This window comes from Gymnoscopelus microlampas (genome assembly GCF_963454915.1).
Source record: "Gymnoscopelus microlampas genome assembly, chromosome: 13".
In the NCBI taxonomy this organism is placed as follows: Eukaryota; Metazoa; Chordata; class Actinopteri; order Myctophiformes; family Myctophidae; genus Gymnoscopelus; species Gymnoscopelus microlampas.
The window spans coordinates 4175337-4199747 of record NC_139950.1 but is presented as its reverse complement, the minus strand read 5'-3'; the positions used below and the strand labels follow the sequence as shown (position 1 = coordinate 4199747).

The window sequence follows — 24411 nt, the reverse complement described above, 5'->3', positions numbered from 1 at the left end:
TGCTGACCAGTGGTTCCGGTAGGAGACACAAAGGAGACTCTTTGGCCCTCATTTATCAACGCGGTGCAGACCAAATAATTGGCGTACGGCGAGATCACCGCAACTTTCGGCATTTATCAATATACTGTATCCTGACATTGGATTCATCCTACCGTAGGCTGAGATCTCACGTCTGGTCGATAGCAGTTGTTGACCTTGGCTGCGCCCGTTTATTCCATTGTAGACCTGCGGAGCAGCATTGTCTGACTGTCTGACAGGCATCTGGACACATAATCCACTCCAAAATGTGTATATCTACACTAAATAAATGAGAAAATATATCATTTTATAAACTAATTTAAACAAACTTCTTTAACAGTCATTCGGTTAAGCTTGCAGATCTGGCTGCATTGGCTATTTGAAAATAGCAGATCTACAAGCTCACAACAGGTTGCATCGCAACGCGTTGTGAGCTTGTAGATCTGCTATTTTCAAAATATACGAGCGCAGCAGCACTTCTGCGAGAGAATTTTCGGGAGTCCCGACCATCTTTTCATGGACAGTGAGGTCTACAAACTTACAGAAGCTTGTCCTATGTTATGGAGTTATGTCATAGAGAGTTATGTAGGCTACACAACCTGGCTGGGTTAAGGATATAAACCCGACGCTCCAATATTAACGTGGCGGCACGGGATCACTGCATTCTGCCCGAGTCTCATGACTGCTTTATTTAGTGTAACTCGAACACGCACTGCTCGGTATGGGTTAAATAAATGGGTATACAAACGTATTCCATTCATGGCGATGTGATTGGTATCATAATATGTCATTCATGTAGGCTACAAGCATGCCTATGTGACAACAAAGATTGTACCGCTACGTTACGGATTACATGAAAGACAAAGTTGGGCGGGTGTGTGTGTGTGTGTGTGTGTGTGTGTGTGAGTGTGTGAGAGAGAGAGAGAGAGAGAGGCGTGTGCGTGTGTGGCGAGGCGAGTGGGGGAAACTCTTTCTTGTTGGCTTTTCATGCTTTTTTTGGGTCGTATTCTGGTTCTTCATGTCGTGAAGTCGGGCATTTTGTGAATATTTAAGGGCGTGTTATTTAAATGACGCTCGTTTTCAGACGTGAGATTTATCAAAGCTCCGACCTGATATACGCTACGATCGGCTGTATAGGATCCTTTGATAAATGTGACTTCGACGTTGGTGTACGGCCGAATATATGGAAAAATATAAGACGCTTTTTACGCTCCGTTGATAAATGAGGGCCTTTGTGTCTCCTACCGGAACAGCTGCCGGTCATCAAATTATTGGCTTAGGATTGCGACAAAAATATCCATGAATTCAAGTCTCCATGGGATGAGTAATCGATAGAAGAAAAGTCATTTTGGGTGTGAACTATCCCTTTACCTTCTGAGACCATATGGCGTTTTCATGCGTTCGTAATCAATTTAGATTATAACACATAGGACGCTCTGACACACACTTCACAGGGTACACCACCAGACTGATTTATTTCCAGATGCCATTCAACCACAACTCACACACACCGGTGCGCGCATGCGCATAGCAGACTATGCATATAATATTCACTTTATGTGACATTTGGTTCCCTAAATAAAGGGGGTCCCCAGCTAATAGTTAATAGAGCATCAAAATCAGTTTAAACCCCTTTAAACCTATTTTACACTATATTCTAAAGTAGCCGATCTACAAGCTCATAGCTTGTATTTTCTAAACATTTTGAAAAATCTGGAATAATCATGCGGGGTGCCTGGTACAAAATATTTTGACCGTGGCTATGATACACATCAATTTGGGGGTCCCTGCTGTGCCTGTCCTCCTTTCTGAGGTTCTGCTGGCAGCACTGGACAAAGACTGAGACAAAGGCTAAATCCACTAACAGATGAAGGCAACGGGTAATCAACCCATGTGCAATTAATACAGGGATTACAAGCAAAAGGACAAGATGCGAAGACATCTGGTGGACAAGTATGGAAGTACACAAGGAGACTGGAGGAACAGGCCGTGCACAGCTCGGACAACAAAACTCCTGCTCCACAGCATCACTCACTTCCTAAGAGGAAAAGAACAAAGCTACTGTTAATTACCATATCTGTGCAAAACAAAACAAGTATTGACATTGATAATATTGGTGATGATGAGGATCTATTGAGAAAGATAAAAAGCATTCTAGAAAACCCATCTACCTTCCTATTCATCAGCCAAGCTAAACTGGTAGTATTTGTATCTACTCATTTGGGGTCAATAACACCATGGTAATCAGGGACTCACCAAAAATCAGGTGTTTGACCTGGGCATACTGTAGTTTAGCTGGACATAGCAGTGCATGCTTCTGAACAACAACGTAGGTTTGCCTGAGCAAGTCGCTAAATGAGGTTTTGAAAAATGCACTGAGGTGCATTTACCACAAGGGCTAAATGAGGTTTTGAAAAATGCACTGAGGTGCATTTACCACAAGGGTGGGAATCAGTTATAACATATTCTTAAATTGTGTAGTACTTCAATATTAATATTAACAGGGCGGGAGACTCTTGGCACTTCTCATCATCCCGATGAGAAGTGCGTAGTAATTTGTTGTAGGATATGTGCACGGCCCTGTTTTGAATATGAACTATCCAGGCCATTGTCTGTAAGGTACATAATAAGCAACAGCAGCAAGTGAACTCCACAAACACAACTCAGCTTCCAGATAAGGGCAGCATATGACACCCTTTCCTGTCCCAGAAACCTCGCCCAGTGGTTTGGAATCAAGCCATCCCTCAGCCTCAGATAGCGTAACACTCGGCTAGAGTGGATAGAGATTCTTTTTTGTTTTTATCGCATTCCTAAGCCAATAATGTGATGACCGGCGGAGTCTCCAGATAGAAAATAAGTACTTTTTTGGGTGAACTGTCCCTTTAAGTATTCCGACTTGGCTGCAGAGTGCAAAGACCTGGTCTGGGCTGCAACCATCCACCCTTTGGAAGTTGGGTGCAGGGACTTTATGGGCAGATCGGCAATCCAGCTTCTCTGTGCAGCTGGAATGACGGAGACTAACCTTAAAGGAGAATTACGGACTAGCCTTTTTCTCACCAATATGATGTTATTATATCATAGGACGAGTGGTACAGTAGAACATTTTCATATCTCCATCCCTAGTCTACCGTAGCTAAAAATATGAGCGGACGGTCCGTGCGCTAAATCGCATATTTTTATCGCTCCATTTATTTTTTAGGTGATATGATGACAGAAACGGAGTTGGATGAAATCACGGGTGAAATTTCGTCTTGCGAGACTTCCGGAGGGGCGCATCTAACACAAACACTGTGTGGAGAGTTTTCTGTCAATATGAACGTCAGATATCACCAAAAAATCTAAAACTTGTCACCAAGTGCATGATCTTGATGATTTTGGCCGAATTCCCTCCCAGCTAGCCCCAATAAATGCACTTTGGCTGTTCTGCCTAGCTGTGCTGTTATACAGTATGTCATGCTACCATGTTACCATGTTTTGATACATGCTGGATGCTACCATTTTTAATATGCTGCTCAGTTTGAATTCACTGCACTTCAGGATTGTATGCTTATTTTTTTATTTATTGATAGTTATTTTATTGTACACTTCTGGTCCTGAGTACGATTTTCGTTTCATGTGCTATCATGTAAATGACAAATAAAATGAACCTCGAACCTTGATTTACGAAGATGATCATTGAGAATAAGCACATACCTGATTCCTGTTGGTCCTGGAGAGAGGGAGAAAAAAAAAAAAAAAAAAAAAAAAGACAAACACATTTGAATAGATAGATAATCATTACCATCATCATTACCAGCTCCTTTAGCACTTGTAAGACGGTATCGTTTTAAAGTGAGTGCTGACTGTGTGTATTCATTACCAGCTCTGTAACCACTTGTTGGACGGCATCTTCAATCCTAGACTTGTGCTTCTCAAAGAGGGCTTCTGTCCGAACAGCGCATTCTGGGAACAGTAGATTCAGTTTATCAGACAGACTGCAGTTGATTCTTAGAACCATGACTATAACACTGTTCTATTCCACCACTCTCTTCTATTCTGCTCTCTGTTCTGCCATCTTAGAACAGAGAGGATATAATCTGGCACAACATCTGGCTTGTGGCATGTCGTGTAAATTGGGCTCCTCCCGCAAACATTGAAAGCCGATCATAGTCAATTGGAATGAATTGTGAAAGATACATCTTGATCACTTGACTACAGGTGGAAATGGGCGTAGCCTATTTGGGGAGTTGTGTAATGATCTAAGGAATGATTAATTGATTGATTGAATACTTTATTAGAAAGAAATGCAAACAGCACGAGTACAGTCATACACTTGGTCTGAAAGGATTTACTCCAAAAAGTCGTAGTGGTCTTGTTTCCATTGAGGGCCTATGTATTCCAAGGGAAAACAATATTATTATGACCAATTAGTTAAGTATTAATTAAACTAAGTATGTCCTAAGGTAGCTCTCCACCAAACAGAATACTACAGATTACTATACAGACTGGCAGTCGAATGAAGTCGGGAGATCAGACGGTTGGAAAGTGTGAAATAAAGTTTCTGGATGCACCTGAGACACAACAACGACAGACTACAGGGTGCTTAGGGCATGGGCACAAGGTCATCTGTAATTAAACTATTTTGGTGTATCATATCTTTCACATTTAATGTTAATTGAAACAATACACACTGTGTGCCTGCAGAAATAGATAGCTAGAATGATTAGAAAAAATGGAAGCCTATCATTTCTGTTCCGAGTAGCCTACTGTAGGATATTCACCACACAAGACTTGCACATAAAGTAATTCAACGTTTCATCTTCATCATCAGCCAACCAGAGAGCTCTACCTCCTCTCCGCCAGCCCGCTGCTATCCGACGGTCTAAATACTTTCAACGCTTCCCTAGAACCTCCGACCCGGCGCGACAGTGTACCCATATTTATACAATTGTGCTGTTTGTTTTGCATGGTGTGGGAGAATGCAAGTCAACCAGCTCATATTTGAGAAAGGCAGCATCTAATATACAACATAACATGAAGCCAGGAGGACCGAGTGAGTGAGCAGGCAGGAATGTGTGGAATTGGAATGTGGCTGTCATCCTTGATTCCTCCGGATTCACATCTAATCCTCACCTCCTCGCACAGAGGCAGGCCTGAGGCGTGAGTGGAGAACAGGAGTGTGGACGTTAGAGTATTGGAATATGGCTCTAGTCTTCATTGGTGTAACTAAAGGCCAGACTGCACCAATGCAACTCCTTGCAGCTGCCAGTGGGGGAATGGTTGCAAGTATAGTTGCATGTTGCAAGGAAATGCGACTAGTTGCATTGGTGTGGACTGGCGTTTAGCTTCACCCTTTTCTGATTGGTCATGAATATATGTTTTTTACACTGCGCTTGTCATACAGACTTGTGGTTCATAATTGGACTCGTTGAGGACTTTGTCCTTCATTGGTGTAACTTAGCTCTGCAGCCTGTTTCGTTAGGTCGATATTTGATCATTCCTATCTTTCGACCACTTCTTTTATACAGACATGTGTCATATCATTGAACTGGTTTCAGTGTCCAATCATAGTACACATCATTGGTGTAACTTAGGCATGCCACCTTTCCTGATTGGTCAATGGCTGAAAAACATCTATCGGGGGACCACAAAGGGAGGTAAATGTAATTTCCCCATATCCTTTGTACATTGAGGGTCGGTTGCACCAAGAGGGATTAAGCTTGAACCTGGTTTAAATCAAGGTTTATCTATTAATCCAGTTGCACCAAACTTTAAACCTAGTTTCCACTAACCAGGTTTAGTTTTAAACCATCCATTTAATCTTGGTTTTCATTTTCACAGTAAACCTGGATTAATGTTAATCCTGTTGCACCACTACTTTAAACTCCAATTTAAATGTCAGTAAGGGATTAATTCTAAACTTGCAGTACAGGTGGTTTAAATGTAAACATGGCAGCATATATCAGATGGCTTCATGAAAACGAAAGAGTAGCTCAAAGAAAAATAAGGGACCGTCTAAACCCAGTCGAATGTTATGATAATGCTGAATTTAAAAGGCGGTACAGATTCAGCAAAGAGTCTGTAATGAGAATAATTGATAAAATTGGGCCTGCAATTGCAGGAGATATTTATAACACGCCTGCCCACATTATCTCAAAAGTGAATAAAAAATAATTCTAATGATATTTGGCTCAAGAGAAGAAGTATTCCTTTTTATTTACAGCGCAAATCCAAGATGGCGGACACACAACAAAGTTTAATCCATGAAATAATCACTGTTTAAAGTTTTAATCACTGTTTAACGTTTTAATCACAGGTTAAGGATTTAAATCACAGATTTGTTAAGCAATGCTTAAAATTAAGTGGTGCAACACAACTCGAATTAAAATAAATCCTAGATCAACAAATCTTTGATTAACCCTAAACTAAGCTTTATTTAATCCCTTTTGGTGCAACCGACCCATAGTGTTTGTATTTGTTGATGACATGTAATATCGTATGCTATTTGATTAATGTTGCCCTAGCAACCACATCCTAGCAACTTCCTGTTTGATGATTAGAACTGCCTAAAATATCCAATTTGATTTGTTGCTAAACTACTTTTAGTGTTAACAGTAGTTGAACACAGCTCTCTGTTTTGCACAGTCGTTTTTAAGTGTTTCTAGCCCCTTCTACACGTTACTTTGTGTATGTATGTGTGTGTGTGTGTGTGTGTGTGTGTGTGTGTGTGTGTGTGTGTGTGTGTGTGTGTGTGTGTGTGTGTGTGTGTGTGTGTGTGTGTGTGTGTGTGTGTGTGTGGAACAGGAAGCACAGCACGGTATTCACGGCACTTGAAAATACACGCACCCACACGCGGTCACGACACACACACACACACACACACACACATAGCAGCAACATTCCATTGTGTTCAGTGGTATTTCATTTTTCTCTCCTTGGTGATCAGTTCACCAGTGTCAGCAGGCCTATCTCTGCAGGTTGGAGGTCTAAAACTATTCAACTTTCCATCAAGTGATGGTTGTTGCATGGCAGCCTTCTCACCTGGAAACAGAGGTCTTTCATCCTGTTTTTGGTGCCAGCACCCCTCCATGAGTTGGGCCAGGTCCTCCAGCTCAGGGTCAATCTCCACCAGGGACGGCCTTTGTCCCTTAGGGACCTGATACTCTATGATGGCGGGGTCGGTATCTGAGAGAACAGAGTGGAGGATAGATGATGGGAGGGGATGGATGAATTGAAGAGAATCCTTAGTAATTTATAGGAGATCAGGCACTTGTCAAACAATGTGTTTCTAATTATTGCTATCGTTGAATTAACATTAAGCCAAAGAGTGCCATATGTGAGTCAGAGGCAATGTGTGATTTAAGGAGTGAGAGATTGATGGAGAGATAAAGGACAAAGAAGGAAAAAATAAGAGAGAGAAAATCACTTGCCATATGGTTCTTTCCCCTTTGCAATGGACCACAGAAGTATCCCATAGCTAAAATAAAAAGAGAGACATCGGCAATGTCAGCAATTACCTTAAATATAACAATAACACATAACACATAACACATACAAAGGACAACAAAATAGCAACTAGATACAGGGCCGGAGATAAAATGTCCATATTGTTCAAATCAAATCAAATCAAACTTTATTTATAAAGCACATTTAAAACAACAGAAGCTGACCAAAGTGCTGTACAAGGTTGAGACAAACAAAGCATCAACGCATCAATAAGCGCCCATTGGCACACAGACAAATACGGTACATTGTTAAGACACAATAGTGGATCAAGGGCAATTAAAAGCCAGAGAGAATAGGTGGGTTTTAAGGAGGGATCTGAAAACCCCAATGGACTGGGCAGATCGGATGGGGAGAGGGAGGTCGTTCCAAAGCGCAGGGGGCGGCAGCAGCAAAAGCGCGGCCACCCCTGGTCCTTTTATTGGTTGGTGGGACGATCAGTAAAGACTGATCAGCAGACCTTAGGGCCCTGGCTGGAGTGTATGGTTCTATGAGCTCAGCGAGGTATAGTGGAGCTAGCCCATGTTGAGATTTAAAAGCAAATAAAAGGACCTTAAAATGAATTCTAAAATTGACAGGGAGCCAGTGTAATGAGGCCAGGACAGGACAGATATGCTCACATCTTTTTTGTGCCAGTAAGAAGGCGGTCCGCAGCATTTTGGACCAGCTGTAGGCGCCTGAGACATGACTGTTCTAAGCCGGTGTAGAGGGAAATGCAGTTATCGAGTCGTGAGGAAATGAAGGCATGAATAGCTATTTCTAATTGTGGTCGGGGGAGATAGGCCTTAACCTTGGCGAGAAGTCGGAGTTGAAAGGAGCTAGCTTTTACAACAGAACTGATGTGTTTGTCAAATTTGAAGGCGCTATCCAGGATTACACCAAGATTTTTGGCAGAGGTGCAGATGTTGGATATGAGGGTGTCCGGGATGTTGGGGGGTGTGACGGTGTTGTGGCCAAATAATATGATCTCAGTTTTGTTTTGGTTGAGTGTCAGGAAATTGTTGTCCATCCAGGTTTTTACATCCTGTAAACAGTCGAGTAGGGGTTGAAAATGAGTCCAGTTTGATGGGTAAATAAATCTGGACATCATCGACATAGCAATGGAAGGAGATGTTATGTTTGGTAAAAATGGACCCGAGGGGTAGCATATACAGTAAAAAATAATATTGGGCCCAGTACGGAACCCTGGGGGACCCCACATGTGAGGGGGGTGTTGTATATTATCAGTGATAAGGTCGCAGGCCTGCCTTGGAAGAGAGTCTTGAGTCAGAGTTGAAGATACTTTGTAAGTCTTTATTTGCAAGACAGCGATTACAGCAAGGTGTCTGTCCTTGGATCGAATGACACAGAGCACACAAAATCACATCAATCAATACAATTTATACTCTTCAGTCAAGAGATCATCCCTAACTTTCCAACTCCTCCTCTAGTTCTCATTTGACCAGTCACATTCAACCAAGCTGGAGGCTGGACAACCCAAACTCAGCACTCCCAGTCAGTGGTTGAACCAATTTGCATTTACAGAGAATTACATTAACAGGGATAAACATGTATTCTACTTTAAACTATATTTCCACATGAAACTTTGTAAACCATCTTACTCAACATGTTGTTAGCTTTTGAATGAATCCAAGAACCTGTATACGTTAGTGATTGTAGACTTTGGTTCGATGAACTTCATTGACAGACTGGCAACTTCTCAAGAAAGGAACAAGGTAATTGATATGATAATGAACTCAGAGATACCCTTGATCTGATCAGAAGGGTTCTTTCAACCCCCTATTTCTACTGTAAACACTCAACTTTGAATAACAGGTGAAGAAGGCCCAGGGTGCCCTTCCAAACAATGGATCAAAAGGTTTCTGAGGTGGCAAAGAATGAAAGGCCAACAGATCTACAGAAACATATGGGAGCATAGCACTTGAATGTCTTCGCAAAACAAACGTGGTAACTTTATACTAACATCAGTGATCAAAAACACAATACTTGATAGGGGAGATATGGTTCAAATATTCCACAGGGGCCGAGGGTTCCCCCAGTTTGACAGCAAAGGTCCTATCAAACAGGTACGACTTGAACCAGGACAGGGCTGTGCTTGTGATACCGACCTGGTGTTCAAGGCGTGACAGGAGAGTCCTGTGATCGACAGTGTCGAACGCCGCTGAGAGGTCGAGGAGCACGAGGATGGCGGGGGTATCAGTGTCAACAGTTAGAATTAAATCATTAAAAACCCTAAGGAGTGCTGTCTCGGTACTGTGGCCTGGTTTAAATCCTAACTGGAATTTTTCATGGAGGTTGTGGGTGATTAAAAATGACTGTAATTGGGCATAGACTACCTTCTCCAGAACTTTTGAAAGGAAAGGTAGCTGGGAGATAGGTCTAAAATTAGATAAAACAGAAGCATCAAGGTTTTTCTTCTTAAGAAGAGGATTTACCACAGCATGCTTGAAGGCAGCCGGGACACAACCTGAGGTGAGGGAGCAATTAATGAGTGATAAAACACTTGGGCTAACAGCACCAAGGACTTCTCTGAGGAGCCAGGGGGATGCTATCGGAAGGGCAGTTAGTGGAGTGAAGGTGCATAATTGTATCATTGAGGAAGGACAGAGTGATTGGCTGGAACTGATCAAGAGTGACAGGGCACAGGGAGGTAACAGGGTCTAGGGTGGTGAAAATGTGTGCTGACCTAAGGTCAGAAATGTTTTCAATACATTTTTTTTTTTAATTTACAGAGAGGGCAAGAGAGGGGGCAATGAGAGGTGCTTCACGGGGGTTAGTGAGGGAGGCCATTTTCTCTCAGCACGCCGGCATGAGCGTCTGAGTGCTCGGGTGGAATCATTTAGCCATGGCTCGGGTAATATTGTTGGGGTATTTGTCACTGTACACATAGGCCTAAGTGAACTTAGGTACACATAAGTAGTTTCATGTATCTACTTTCTGTTAAACAAAACAAAACAAATCTAATAAAACAGAAAGATCAACATGACAACATGAACTTTGTACTTGAATGGTATGAAGCCTATCCACTACACGTAATGAGCAGTTCATGATTTATGTTGACATGCACAGGGCTTTGCAGCAACAGACAGCTGAGTTGATTCTGGGGATATGATTAGATAGACGCTCCCACAGTGATTTATACCTGTAGACATCAAAGGCAAGGGTGGCTCTGTATGACAAGGAGGGGATTAAAGCCTCTGGAGGCATGTAGCTTGTCGTTCCCATCCCCTTGATACCAGCGGACGTCACAGTGTCGACAAACTTGGAAATGCCTAAGTCAGTGATCTGAATGAATAAGAGAGGAGAATGGAGAGAAAATAAAGGAAACAGAGATGGAGGAAGAGAGACATGCAGAAAAATGGAAGGAGGAATAGAGAGAAGGTTAGGAGAGAGAGAGCAAGAGTGAATGATGATATAGTAAGCGATAGTATGCTTCTTTCCTATTCTCTGATACTTTTCTCATAATGTGTTTGTTTACAATCGCCAGTGTGGCAAACGTGTCTTTTTGTATGTGAAAACATTTAAGCATTTGTAGCGTAAGCCTGTTACATTCATATAGAGTTGGTGCATGTACAAGACACTGAGGCTTGTCCTCTCACAACATGTTGATGCAGGTGAATAAAGTAGGTTAAACACCTCAGATGAGTGTGTGGGTGTATGCAAACAGTACTACTCTGTGTGTGTGTGTTGACAGGGCCCATACCCCTGTGTGTGTGTGTGTGTGTGTGTGTGTGTGTGTGTGTGTGTGTGTGTGTGTGTGTGTGTGTGTGTGTGTGTGTGTGTGTGTGTGTGTGTGTGTGTGTGTGTGTGTGTGTGCGTGCGTGTGTGCGCATGTGCGTGTGCACGCGCATGCGTTGCCAGCCTGTGGTGCTTGTGTTTTTAAGTGGCACTGTTTGTACAACTGAGTTGTAAATCACTTGCATAAGCAAGATGGGCACTTTGACACCATGGCCATCTCAGCCGTCATTAAATTCCTGACCTGGTCCATGGAAAGTTTCTGCAGTGATACGGGTAGGATGGATATGTATCCCATGACCCACCTAATTCCAACACATTTTGCTAGTCTGGGATGGCTCGGGGTAGGAGACAAGGTTAAGCAATTAGATAGGCCCAGTTATAGAACAAACATGGTAAATTTCTCATTCTACTACTCTACCACCAAAATGTGAAATGCGCGGCACCATCCCTTACACAATCTATTAAGGGATGGGATCTTTCAAAACAGGCCGGAAAATCCATCTATCAGGAGACCACAAGGGGAGGTAAATGCAATGTTTCCCACAGAAAGGAGGTGTCATTCACTGCCAGCATTTTTCGTTTTTCTCCTTTTGCACATAATAGTGTTTTGCATTTGTTATGTATTATTGTGTAATTTTTATGCTATGTTTATGAATTTAATACATAGGACCACAATGGAAACAATTCCCCAGGACTTGTTTGTGTTATCCTTTTAGCCTAAATGTCTGACTGTACTCATGCGGTTTACATTTCTGACTAATAAAGTATTCAATCAATCAATCAAAAACAATAACTGAATGAATATGAGCTCTAACAATCCCAGAGGATGGACATGCTTGATCCATCATCACTGATGGTAATCATCCAAACATTTGTCTGGGACTCACCTTGACATTTAGGTTGGTGTCCAGCAGTACATTGCCAGGCTTCAGGTCCTTGTGGATGATGGGATCAGGGGTGAGACTGTGAAGGTGCTTCATGCCCAGAGCCACTTGATGAGCCAGTCGAAAGACCAGGGACAAGGGTAGAGGGTGGTTTCGTTTTTTCTGTTGATGGAGGGGTTAAAGCAGAAAGGTCTGGCTCAGAATCAGAGTCACACATACAAATAAAGGCTCATTTAAATATATAATTCTTAAAGAGGTGGTGCCATGGTTTTGCACTTTTTCTGTTTTTCATGTGTCTATGAGGTTGATAGAACTTCATTACGCCCCCTGGTGGTGTTTTTATGGTGTTTTATGTCTTCTCTGACTATTTTGAGTTTCGACCTGGAGGCTGAAACCTTGAGGTCAAACGTGCCAATAGAAAAACAGCCCTTGAGTGACATAGTAAATATATACCCTCCTCATTATCATAACACAACAGGTGTGGGCATGAGGAGGAGGAGGGACTAGGACAGGTGGGTGGTGCGGAGGTGAGAACCAGGTATACTTAATGAACTGGAGGCGTGTCCACATAAAAACATAATTTTAACAATTTCTGTACACTTTTTTGAAAAAAATCTTCCTCCTGGTATAACCATAATACCTGATGATTATGTTTGGGGGGGGGGGGGTCACTGAAGATCACGGCACCAGGTCTTTAAAGGTTTCATGACATACTTATTATTTTATTTTTTTTGGTTTAGAGAAAGAGAAGATGATGTGACATTTGTGTATTGTTTTCTTTTAAGAATAAGGTTTTCAAATTTGGGAAGTTATTTTGTTTAATTATCAGATCAGTTCAACATACATAAATATAACCATCATCATAACCTTTTGAGATGAAAGACAAAACAGAAAAACATTTTACAAGGACTCACTGACACTATGTTGGAAATTGTTCAACATTATTGGATCATCAAATAAATCAGTGAATCAATAAAGGGGAAAAAGATGACCTGCAAGGAGGCGAGGGATCCTCTCTCCATCAATTTCATGACCAGGCCGATCTGTATGCCAGGGGCAGATGGTTGACGGCCCCTGAAGACCCCCAGGACCTGGATGACATGGCGGCTCGCTGCCCGTCTCATCAGTTTAGACTCACGATCCAAGGCCCTATCTGATTTTCTGAAGACGAGAGGGTTTCAATATATATAAGAATTTAATTGTGTGTGTGTGTGTGTGTGTGTGTGTGTGTGTGTGTGTGTGTGTGTGTGTGTGTGTGTGTGTGTGTGCGTGCGTGCGTGCGTGCGTGCGTTCCCTCAGCCTTATGTTCCCTCAGCCCTATGTTCCCTCAGCCCTATGTTCCCTCATCCCAAATTAGACCCTATGTTCCCTCAACCCTACGTTCCCTCATCCCAAATTAGACCCTATGTTCCCTCAGCCCTATGTTCCCTCATCCCAAATTAGACCCTATGTTCCCTCAACCCTATGTTCCCTCATCCCAAATTAGACCCTATGTTCCCTCATCCCAAAATAGACCCTATGTTCCCTCAGCCCTATATTCCCTCAGCCCTATGTTCCTTCAGCCTTATGTTCCATCAGCCCATGTAATATTCTAATGTTTTGTATCATGTCAGTATCATGGTCAGTATCATGTCAGTATCATGTCAGTATCATGGTCAGTATCATGGTCAGTATCATGTCAGTATCATGTCAGTATCATGGTCAGTATCATGGTCAGTATCATGGTCAGTATCATGTCAGTATCATGGTCAGTATCATGTCAGTATCATGGTCAGTATCATGTCAGTATCATGGTCAGTATCATGTCAGTATCATGGTCAGTATCATGTCAGTATCATGTCAGTATCATGGTCAGTATCATGGTCAGTATCATGTCAGTATCATGTCAGTATCATGGTCAGTATCATGGTCAGTATCATGGTCAGTATCATGTCAGTATCATGGTCAGTATCATGTCAGTATCATGGTCAGTATCATGTCAGTATCATGGTCAGTATCATGTCAGTATCATGGTCAGTATCATGTCAGTATCATGGTCAGTATCATGTCAGTATCATGGTCAGTATCATGGTCAGTATCATGGTCAGTATCATGTCAGTATCATGGTCAGTATCATGTCAGTATCATGTCAGCATCATGGTCAGTATCATGGTCAGTAGCATGGTCAGCATCATGGTCAGTCATGGTCATGGTCATCATGGTCAAGTTTTCCTTGTGACATAATGTACACGTATACGTACCCCCAGAACATATGCTTTCAACACGTACAATTTAAGGTTATTTGGCGCGGCTCCGACGCCCCGTGGGTCCGAAAGCCGAAATCCGGGCTCAAAAAGGGTGGAAAAAGAGCAGATCCACAAGCTTGTAAAAGCCTGTAAAGCCTGTTGTCGTGGGGTGCAATACCACCGGCGGCCACAGGTGGCACCGTCCCCGGTCCATGGTCCCCCAGGGGTCCATGGACCACCTCAGTGCCCGGGACGGTGTCTCCCGGGGCGGGTAGAGCGGGCGAGTGTGAACCCGGCACTGTGCCGGGAGGCACTGGGCTCCCTGGCCCTTCCCCTGTGTGAAGGGGGAAGCCAGGGAGAAGGGCCGACTGGTGCCATCGGATAGGTAGGGACCATGCCCAGGAAGAGGCACCTTCCTGGGGGAAGCGATGGGGCTAAGTGTCCACATGGAGCCAGGGACCCCCGGGGGTCCCCGGTCCACCTCCATGCCCAGGGACGGTGGCTCCCGAGGCGGGTAAGGGCGGCCGGCGGGTCCCCCGTCGTGGGTCTGGAAAAGGGACAAAGTCCTGCCGTGAAAAAAGAGCAGATCCACAAGCCTGGATAGGCCTGTGGTGGCTGCGGGGCGCAATACCGGCCGTGTCCACAAGGCCCTCCCCGGTCCATGGTCCCCCCCAGGGGTCCCCGGCCCACCTCCGCGCCCAGGGATGGTGGCTCCCGGGGCGGGTGGCTCCCGGGGCGGGTAGAGCAACCGAGTGTGAACCCGGCAGTCTGCTGGGAGGCCCAGGGCTCCTGGTCTCTCCCCTGCTGGAAGGGGGAAGCCAGGGAGAAGGGCCGACTCGTGCCATAGGATAGCTAGGGATCATGCCCAGGAGGAGGCACCTTCCTAGGGTAGCGACGGGGCGACGAAGACCCCCAAAATCATGGTTCTTTGAAAAAATTAGATTTTTTTTCTAACTGTCCGCATGGGCTCCAGAGGTCCCCGGAGACCCCTTGGAGGACCCCCGGCCTAAAATTCCAACTTTTTTCGGCTTGTCGATCTGCGCCTTTTTGGGCTAAAACGGCCGGTACCTCCCGATCCGTGGGTCGCCCGGGGCCGGCGGAGGGCTCGTTGGATCCGGGCCGGGGGTGCGCACGCGTCGGTGCCCCCCCCCCCCCCCCCCCCCCCCCCCCGGGGCCCTGGGTGGCTGCCCGGGCAAACGGCGTCCGAAAAACAAAAAAAAAAGCTCCGGAAGGCTCAGGAGCTTTAGGGCTTGCGGCCTCTCCCATGCGTGAAATTTCGCATGGGGGGAAAGTGGCCACTTGTGCCATAGGGTAGCTAGGGACCATGGCCGGACATGGTGCACCATATTCGGGGGCGTCCCCGTGCCTCGCAGGGCCATGGATCCTGGAGGTTGCAGCCTGAAGTGTTGCAGCCTCAGGTCGCCCTGGGCTCCCTGGCTCTCCCCTGGTGGAGAGTGGGAAGCTACGGACAAGGGCCAACTGGTGCCATAGGATAGCTAGGGCGACGGAGCCTCGCCCGACGCGAGGCTCCGTCTGGGGGGGGCGCGGGCCGCCTTGCCCTGGATCTCCGCGTCGTACCTCCCTGTCCCCTCCCCGTGGCCCAGGAGGCGTCCCGCTCGTCACTGCCTCCCTCCTGTGAAAAAGTCTCCCGGTCGGGACGCCCACTCACTCTAGAACGTACCTGTGGAGCTTGGCCGTGGCGATGCCCGACGCGAGGCTCCGTCTGGGGCGGCCCAGGTGGGCCGAGCGGCGATGGCCATGAAATTGGAGGCCACGGTGGCCATCGGGCTTATGGGAAGACAGAGGCCTCCACTCGGGCACGGCCGGGCGGATGGGCGCCCTGGAGGTCCTCGGAGAGCCCAGGAGGATCTGGGGTCCACCATGGCCCCCTCTTTTGAAATTCTCTCCCGGTACAATCGGCAACTTTTCCCAGACCGGATATGTTGATCCGGCGTGCGGATGCTCTGGACGGACGGTAGGCCTGCCCGAATGCAGGGCCCGCCGTCTGCCACAGTGGCCACTCTAGTCAAAGCACTGTGTTCCGGGAACCACGCCGCCCGCAAGGGCCGTGGAACCCACAATTGATTCTGACCGATTGGTAATCGTAGCCCGCCTCTTGCAAGGGCCCCGCCGGCACCTCTAGGTGCACCTCTGGTTGCTCGGCGGACGCTGCCGACCAGGCGCGGCGGGACCACGTGCAGAGAGGCCCCGGCCTCCTCCCCACTCCTCCGTGGCCCACCCCGACCTAGCGAGACCGAGACGGGGGTCTCCGCGGAGTCTTATAACTTAGAACGTACTAATAATATATCTATATATAGTCTAATACCTTTGGGGGATACCTTGGGGAGCCTGGGGGAACCCAACAGGTGACCCCAACAGCACATTATGGAAGGGCCATTATGTGACACTGAAGGAACGGCTGAGGGAAGATAGGGTCTAATTTGGGATGAGGGAACATAGGGCTGAGGGAACATAGGGCCTAATTTGGGATGAGGGAACATAGGGCTGAGGGAACATAGGGTCTAATTTGGGATGAGGGAACATAGGGTTGAGGGAACATAGGGCTGAGCGAACATAGGGACTAATTTGGATAAAATAAAATTGTTAGGGATTGAGGGAACATAGGGCTGAGGGAACATAGGCATGACCCCCTTTTGATTACAGCTTAGAGGAAGCCTTCCTAACCAAGTGCTAAAATATCATCAGCTAGAGCAGACCATCTCTCAGCTAGGCTACAGATGTAAACTTTTGTTTTTTATCTTTGGAAGCCCAGGGCACGTGCACAAGTTGGTTGTGACGGGTCTTCAAATGTAGCCTGGTAAACCCTCCCTCCGGAAATCTCATTTCCATTTGATTTCAGGAATGAGTCTGGCCTGAAACGCCTTTCTGCAATATTCGCTGTGGGCTGGAGTTGGGGCGGGAGTAATACCGTTGACTGACAACCCCTTCAGCCAATGATCGTTTTTCCCCTTCAGCCAATTGCAGTGGATTTTTACCACCTCCGTCACTAATATGACGCAACGGGACTTTTGAGATTGCCATGCCCAAAATAGGTTGCCTTATTGGGATACATTCGTGTCACAGCCGGGAGGCATGCGTTAATCCGACAGACCTTTTCTCCGACTATGTGGCATCCGCGTGCGGTTAGGGTTAGGGTGCGGGTTTGGTTCGGGTTTACTGTTTAATGTCGGAGCACTGCGCTGTCGGAGGAATGCGCTGTCGGACTAACGTACTGCACCCGTTTAACTTCATATATGTGGTCAATTAATCATGACAGAGCCTATTTAAAAATATAAATTCAGAGAACCGGGAGGGGCGGGCTGTGAACTAAATTCTATCCAAACGATATCTTAATAGTAAATTCCGTGCCTCAAAAAAAAAGTTTGAGACCGTTTTAAAAACTAAAGTAAGCCGTGAAGGCACTCGGACAACAGCAATGGCTGCCGTTCGTCTTTTGTCGGAGGCACTCAGGCTGGGGTGCAATACGTTAGTCCGACAGCGCATTCCTCCGACAGCGCAGTGCTCCGACATTAAACAGTAAACCCGAACCAAACCCGCACCCTAACCCTAACCGCACGCGGATGCCACATAGTCGGAGAAAAGGTCTGTCGGATTAACGCATGCCTCCCCTCCAAAAGGAGGGCTAAACAATTAGCAAGGTACTGCTCAATATCAGCTGTTATAGGAAGCCGCTCAATTTGGAGGAGGCGTTGTTTCCTTTACCCATGATTGTTGTCCGCTGTGTTCGACAAGTATGCCATCTTTTGTTTTGTATGTAATAATGCTCTGCCTTACATGCACTTTGTAACTGGCTGTTTCCCCATTATCTGACTGCACTGGCAGTGTTTATGTCCTTTGTACATCTCGTACTTCTGTTTATGTGGACATAAATAAATATTTCATTGTGTGTGTGTGTGTGTGTGTGTGTGTGTGTGTGTGTGTGTGTGTGTGTGTGTGTGTGTGTGTGTGTGTGTGTGTGTGTCTTGTGTCCAAGAACAAGTGCAGTGTAAGTGTACTTTGAAATACAGTTTGTATCTTTTTAAATTGTCATCACCAGTAACAGTATTCTTCAGTATCACCCTCATCACTTACCCGTCATCAAGACCTAATAGTTTAATGGCCACATCCTCTCTCCACTGAAGATGTCTGACCTTAAAGACTTGACCAAATCCACCTACACCAATCACCTTCCAGTCCTTCTTGTCCAGACTCTTCTCATCAATCACTGCTAGATCTGGGCAGCTGGCCATGGTTCACTAAAGAGAGGGGAGAGGATTACAAAGACAAGGTCATTTACATACTACACAAAAATACCGGGGGAAGTGTAGGGATGTTGCAATAATTGCATCATTGAAATATCACAATATTAACTAGAAAAAGTGCTCCTCGGAGCACAGGTCTCCACCAGGTCAGGTAGGTTATTGTGGCCTCCTGGTGGCGCTATAATAAGGCAATGTGAAAAGGGTAGCATTTCTTCCTCGACCTAGTGGGAATGTGTTTGCAAAATTCCACAGAAATCGCACGTTGCGTTCATGATTTGAGGCATTTTGTTCAAACGGACCTATCCAGAAAATTTTGGAAGCCAAGGTTGGCCAATTAGGATGGAATATGAAATATCGGACACTTCCATCTTGATCACATGACTATAGAGATACTGGCCCTCATTTATCAACGCGGTGCAGTCCGAATAATGAGCGTACGGCGTAATCACCGCACCTTTCGGCATTTATCAATATATCCTGACGTGGGCTTCATCCTACCGTAGGCTGAAATCTCACGTCTGGTCGAGACGAGTTGTTGACGTTGGCTGCACCCGTTTATTCCATTCTAGACCTGCGGATCACCATTGTCTGACTGTCTGACAAGCATCACTCCAGTTTTAGCCTCGCTCCATTGGCTCCCTGTCCGTTTTAGAATAGATTTTAAGATTTTAATGTTTGTTTTTAAGATTCGAAATGGGTTGGCACCCCCGTCCCTTGCCGATCTAATTTCCAATCATTCTCCACCCAGAGCCTTGAGGTCGGCTGACCAGCTACTGCTGGAGGTGCCGGCAACACCCACAAAAAAAAACAGGGGCGACCGGGCCTTCGCAGTGGCTGCTCCCAGGCTCTGGAATATTCTGCCCCTGCATATCAAAGCGGCCCAGTCGCTAGCTACTTTTAAATCGCAACTAAAGACTCATTTTTTCTCCCTGGCCTATAGTGGCATCTGATGTATCCCTGCCTCCCCATCGACTGGTGCTAATGGTTGATTTGTTTTTATTTGCACTTAATTCTTGTACTCTACGTCTGTTTATTTTGCATTGTTTGCTCTTTGTTGTGTGTTTCTTTACCTGTACAGCACTTTGTTTGACTCTGTCATGTGAAATGTGCTATATAAATAAACGTTGATTTGATTTGATTTGATCTGGACACATAATCCACTCCTAAATGTGTATATCTACAGTAATAAATAATCGCTGTGAAAATATATAATTTTATAAAGTAATTTAAACAAACTGCTTTAACAGTCATTCAGATAAGATTGTAGATCTGTCTGTATTGAAAATAGCAGATCTACAATCTCACAAGCCAGCGTTGCATCGCGACGCGTTGTGAGCTTGTAGATCTGCTATTTTCAGCGCAGCAGCGCTTCTGCGAGAGAATTTTCGGGAGCCCCGAGCAGTGATGCTATGCTCATTTGAGAAGTGGTTGCTCTCTATTTTAATGACGTGACACGCACGTCGCTTAACACCTACAGTACAGGTTACACAATGGACAATTGATATGCATATAGGCTAATTCCTATGTTAATGTACCTGGCGTGAGTCAGGAGCCTTTGTAAACTTTGATGAAGTGTGAATTTAAAGTAGTTTTAAATCTATGTGTGTGCCTGCGCGTCCCCCTGGCCAAATAAGTGGTTGCTCGGCGTGCAACCCCGTCCACTGAGCATTGCACCCCTGGCCCCGACCATCTTTTCACTGACAGTGAGGTCTACAAACTTACAGTAGCTTGTCCTATGTTATGGAGTTATGTCATAGAGAGTTATGTAGGCTACACAACCTGGGGCCTGTTCCTCAAAAGGTGAATAAACTAAGCCTGGACTTAAGCCAAATCCAGACTTGACAAAGTCGGGTCCATATAAGCCTCGTTTATTCCGTTCCTCGAAGCAAAGCCAGGCTGAAAAGGAGCGACTTTGTCGAGCTAGGCCTTGTCAAGCCAGGCTATGTCCAACCAGGATAATGAAGCCAGGCTTCACGTATTTCTATAAAAGACCATGAAAGTCGATAGCAGAATCCTTGAACTTGACCAATCATGGAGTCCAAAACCAGAGCGGCGTTCCTCTCTGTGGCTGAACAGCAGCATTGCAGCAGCTCATGAAATCATACAAGGAAGTAAAATGTATTATAAGCGAGAAAGGAAACGCGACCGCAATAAATAGATCCAGGGAGAAAGCATGGCAAAGTATTGCAAGCACACACAGAGTGTGTGTGTGTGTGTGTGTGTGTGTGTGTGTGTGTGTGTGTGTGTGTGTGTGTGTGTACGGCAACGGGACGCACGGGACGGGGGGTGTACCGCGACTGGGGGCCGCGACGGGATGAGCGGGGGACGGGGGGACGGGGGACGGCGGGACATGCAATAACCCCACATTTGCAAGACCACTTTGGTAGAGGTTTGGGTTGTGTAGTTACCTTGTCATCATGATGTAACTCCAAAGGTGGACAAGAAATAAAAAAATATTTCTCCATTGACTAGAAACTGATAATTTAAAATATGCTCCTCATTGACTTACATTCAGTGAAGAGGCTCTTTTAAACCCGTAACTAATAATTTATATATATATATATATATATATATATATATATATAGACATTTTTTATAATATTAAAAAAAAATCTGTTATATATTATCAAACATCTAACAACAATATGAACTATAGTGTTAACAGAGTGACAATGACATCACATGAGTCATTGTGAAACAATTATGATTCATGGTCACACACTATTTCAGTAATATAATTAATTTGATTATATCTGATTGTATTTATTTCATTTTATTTGAATGCAAGGTCATTAAAATGAGTCCATATTCAAACACATGTGTTGAATTAACTGTGGAAAAACTTGAAGAACAAGGCACTGGATTAAGTAAGCTTGGCTGTTAGCCTGCTCCTGAGCAGGCTAACTTCACAGCTAAATTGCCATGGTAACTAAGGTAGGCTTGATTCAATTCTCTTTTGAGGAATCGGGTCATGGCTAAACTTAGCCAGGTGAACTGCCTAAACTAATCTTCAAGCTAATTTAGCTTTTGAGGAACCGATTCAGCCCTAATCCTGGCTAAATTAAGCCAGGATAGGTGTTAAAGCCAGCCTTAAGCTCTAATTCCCTTTTGAGGAACAGGCCCCTGGCTGGGTTAAGGATATAAACCCGACGCTCCAATATTAATGTGGCGGCACGGAATCACTGCATTCCGCCCGAGTCTCATGTACCGCTACGCTACGGACACGGACATGAAGGACAAAGTTGGGCGGGTGTGTGTGAGAGAGAGAGCGAGAGAGCGAGAGAGAGCGAGAGAGAGAGGCGTGTGCGGTGAGACCAGCGGGGGAAACTGTTTCTTATTGGCTTTTCATGTCTTTGGTCGTATTCTGGTTCGTCTTCATGTCGTAAAATCGGGGCGTTTTGAGAATATTTAAGGGTGTGTTATTTAAATGACGCTCGGTTTCAGCCGTCACATTTATCAACGCTGGGACCAAGTGTACGCTCGGATCAGCTGTGTAGGATGCGTTGATAAATGTGACTTCGACGTTGGTGTACGGCCGAATATATGGAAAAATATACGCCGGTTTATACGCTGCGTTGATAAATGAGGGCCACTGTGTACCGATTTGCGTGATTTTTGGACAGAATGTGAAGGAGTAATAGCAACAAAAATGTTTTCCAAAAGTCAGCCTCCTGGTGGCGCTCTAAAAGGCAGATGTGAAAAATGCATGGCAAAGGTTTTTCCTTTACCTCTAGGGTTTCACGCAGATCCGTGCAGATCCGTGCAGTTACAGTTAAAAATGCAAATCGGCCTGTTATAGCGCCACCATGAGGCTGATTTGAACATTTGAGTATTTCTTCCTCTGCCTAGTGGGAATGTGCGTGTGCAATTTTATGGAAATGGCAAGCTGCGTTCATGATTTGAGGCAGTTTGTTCAAAATGGACCAATCCTGCAAACTTTGGAAGCCAACCTTAGCCAATGAGGATGGAAAATGGGAAATCGGACAGATCCGGGTTGATCACATGACTATAGAGATAGTGTGTACCGATTTGCATGGCGTTTGGTTAAAAGCTGTAGGAGTAATGGGAAAAAATGGGTTTTGCACAAATCGGCCTCCTGGTGGCGCTATAACAGGCCCATGTGAAAAACGTGGGGCAGAGGTTCTGAATTGGCATCCAGGGAGTGGGTGTGCACAACTGGGCCAACGGTGCCGGAGATTAGCTGCTAACGGACGGACGGACGGACGGACGGACGGACGGACGGACGGACGGACAGGGGGTAAAGCATACTCTCTCGCCATGCCTTTCAGCCTGGCGGAGACAATAAGCCAACCACAAGAGGTGGGAAGAAACTGCATATAGTTTGCATTGTTTGGTTTGGGGGTGGACAAATACAAGACTGATGTGTTCCGTTTTTATTTGCATTTAAAATATACAGCCTGCCCTACTGTATGCATGTTGTGCCATTTTTTCTAGGTACCCCCCTTTTCTTTTCTCCTGTCACAACCAAAGGACCACAATGGAAATACATTTTTTTTCTTGTGTCTATCCTTTTTAGGCTATTGTGCACCTGCCTTCATTTCTACATGACTTGTACAATCAATAAAACATACATTCCCATGGCCATTTACAGTACATTTTGTGTCAACCCGGATCAACGGATAGGAAAGTTTGTGTTTCATGAAGAGAATGGCTCTACGACACATAATGCATACGATAATCACACAAACACACATGTCAGGACAAGTCATTAATAGCAAGGAGCCTAAGAACACCAACACACATATGTCAGTTATAGCGAGGAGAGGAATGAGCAGTGGCTGATATGAACTCAGAGGAATGAACAGTGGTTATGAACTCAGAGGAATGAACGGTGGTTAATATGAACTCAGAGGAATGAACAGTGGTTGATATGAACTCAGATCCCTGTGGATTTGTAAGAGATTCGCCCAGAGTCAGAGCCATTTGAACCACACCCCCATCACAGCCCCTCTTCAATGCTTCAGAACCACTTTCATCTGAGACCCCCTGGATCTCTGTCCCACTACCCTGTCCCGCTACCCTGCTCCTGAAACTCCACTAACGATCCCCACAGTTTGTCCTGTCCCTGACTGTAACACACCCACTCTACACTACACTGGTGTGGTACTGAGGGGTTGGAGGGACACACTAGACCCACAGGTCCAACAACCTGTGTGCCATAGACATGCAGACATCTGGGTATTTCACCTACATTTGAGACAGCTACCCTGCAAAAAGCAAAAGCCAGAACGGTGTATTACAGGCAGGGCCGGCATGTCCTATAGACGCCCTAGGCGGAGGGAGGTGCCAAAATTGCCCTCTCATGCATTAGAAGGACATTCTAATGCGTGAAGGGGCCGTGATTTTTCCATTACTTTTTTCATTTATTTTCTATATACATTTGTTTATGTTTATTTTATTTGAAAGTGAAATATCCCTTTAAACTCCTCCTTGGTAACCAGAAGAGTGGGCACAGGAGAAGCCTGTATGCTTTTAGTCCAGTTCTATATGTCCAAAAAAGAAGGTTCGTTAAAATTTTCGGGGGATTAGGAAAACTATACATTTTTGGAAACTTCAGAGTATAACAAATCAGAAAATCCATGATTCCATTTGCGCAGAAGCCAATATGGTGGCCATCTTGGATTTTGCAAAATGGCGACCTTTGAATTTGAATTTTCAATATCTATACTTCTAGATTACATAGGATCTGGATTCTAGTGGCTAAATCTACATTTTTAGGGTCAGGAAATTCAATGGTGCTAATTAAAAATATTTACAAATGATCAATGACACAGATTTGGG

At 45.0% G+C, this 24411-nt stretch overlaps 1 protein-coding gene across 1 annotated transcript in view; it reads right to left on the bottom strand.

The window, feature by feature from the left end:
- Positions 1–1465: 1465 nt before the first annotated feature.
- Positions 1466–24411, bottom strand: part of LOC311058213 (receptor-interacting serine/threonine-protein kinase 3-like) — a 40395-nt gene continuing 17449 nt past the window's right edge. Inside the window, exons 2-10 of the mRNA XM_084075578.1 lie at positions 18440–18603; positions 13115–13283; positions 12126–12284; positions 10643–10785; positions 7428–7474; positions 7039–7182; positions 3878–3960; positions 3712–3727; positions 1466–2056 (exon numbers count right to left, since the gene is read on the bottom strand). Coding sequence (XP_083931704.1) covers positions 2046–2056; positions 3712–3727; positions 3878–3960; positions 7039–7182; positions 7428–7474; positions 10643–10785; positions 12126–12284; positions 13115–13283; positions 18440–18597 — 930 coding nt within the window. The 5' untranslated portion in view covers positions 18598–18603 and the 3' untranslated portion in view covers positions 1466–2045. The remainder of the gene's footprint in view (positions 2057–3711; positions 3728–3877; positions 3961–7038; positions 7183–7427; positions 7475–10642; positions 10786–12125; positions 12285–13114; positions 13284–18439; positions 18604–24411) is intronic.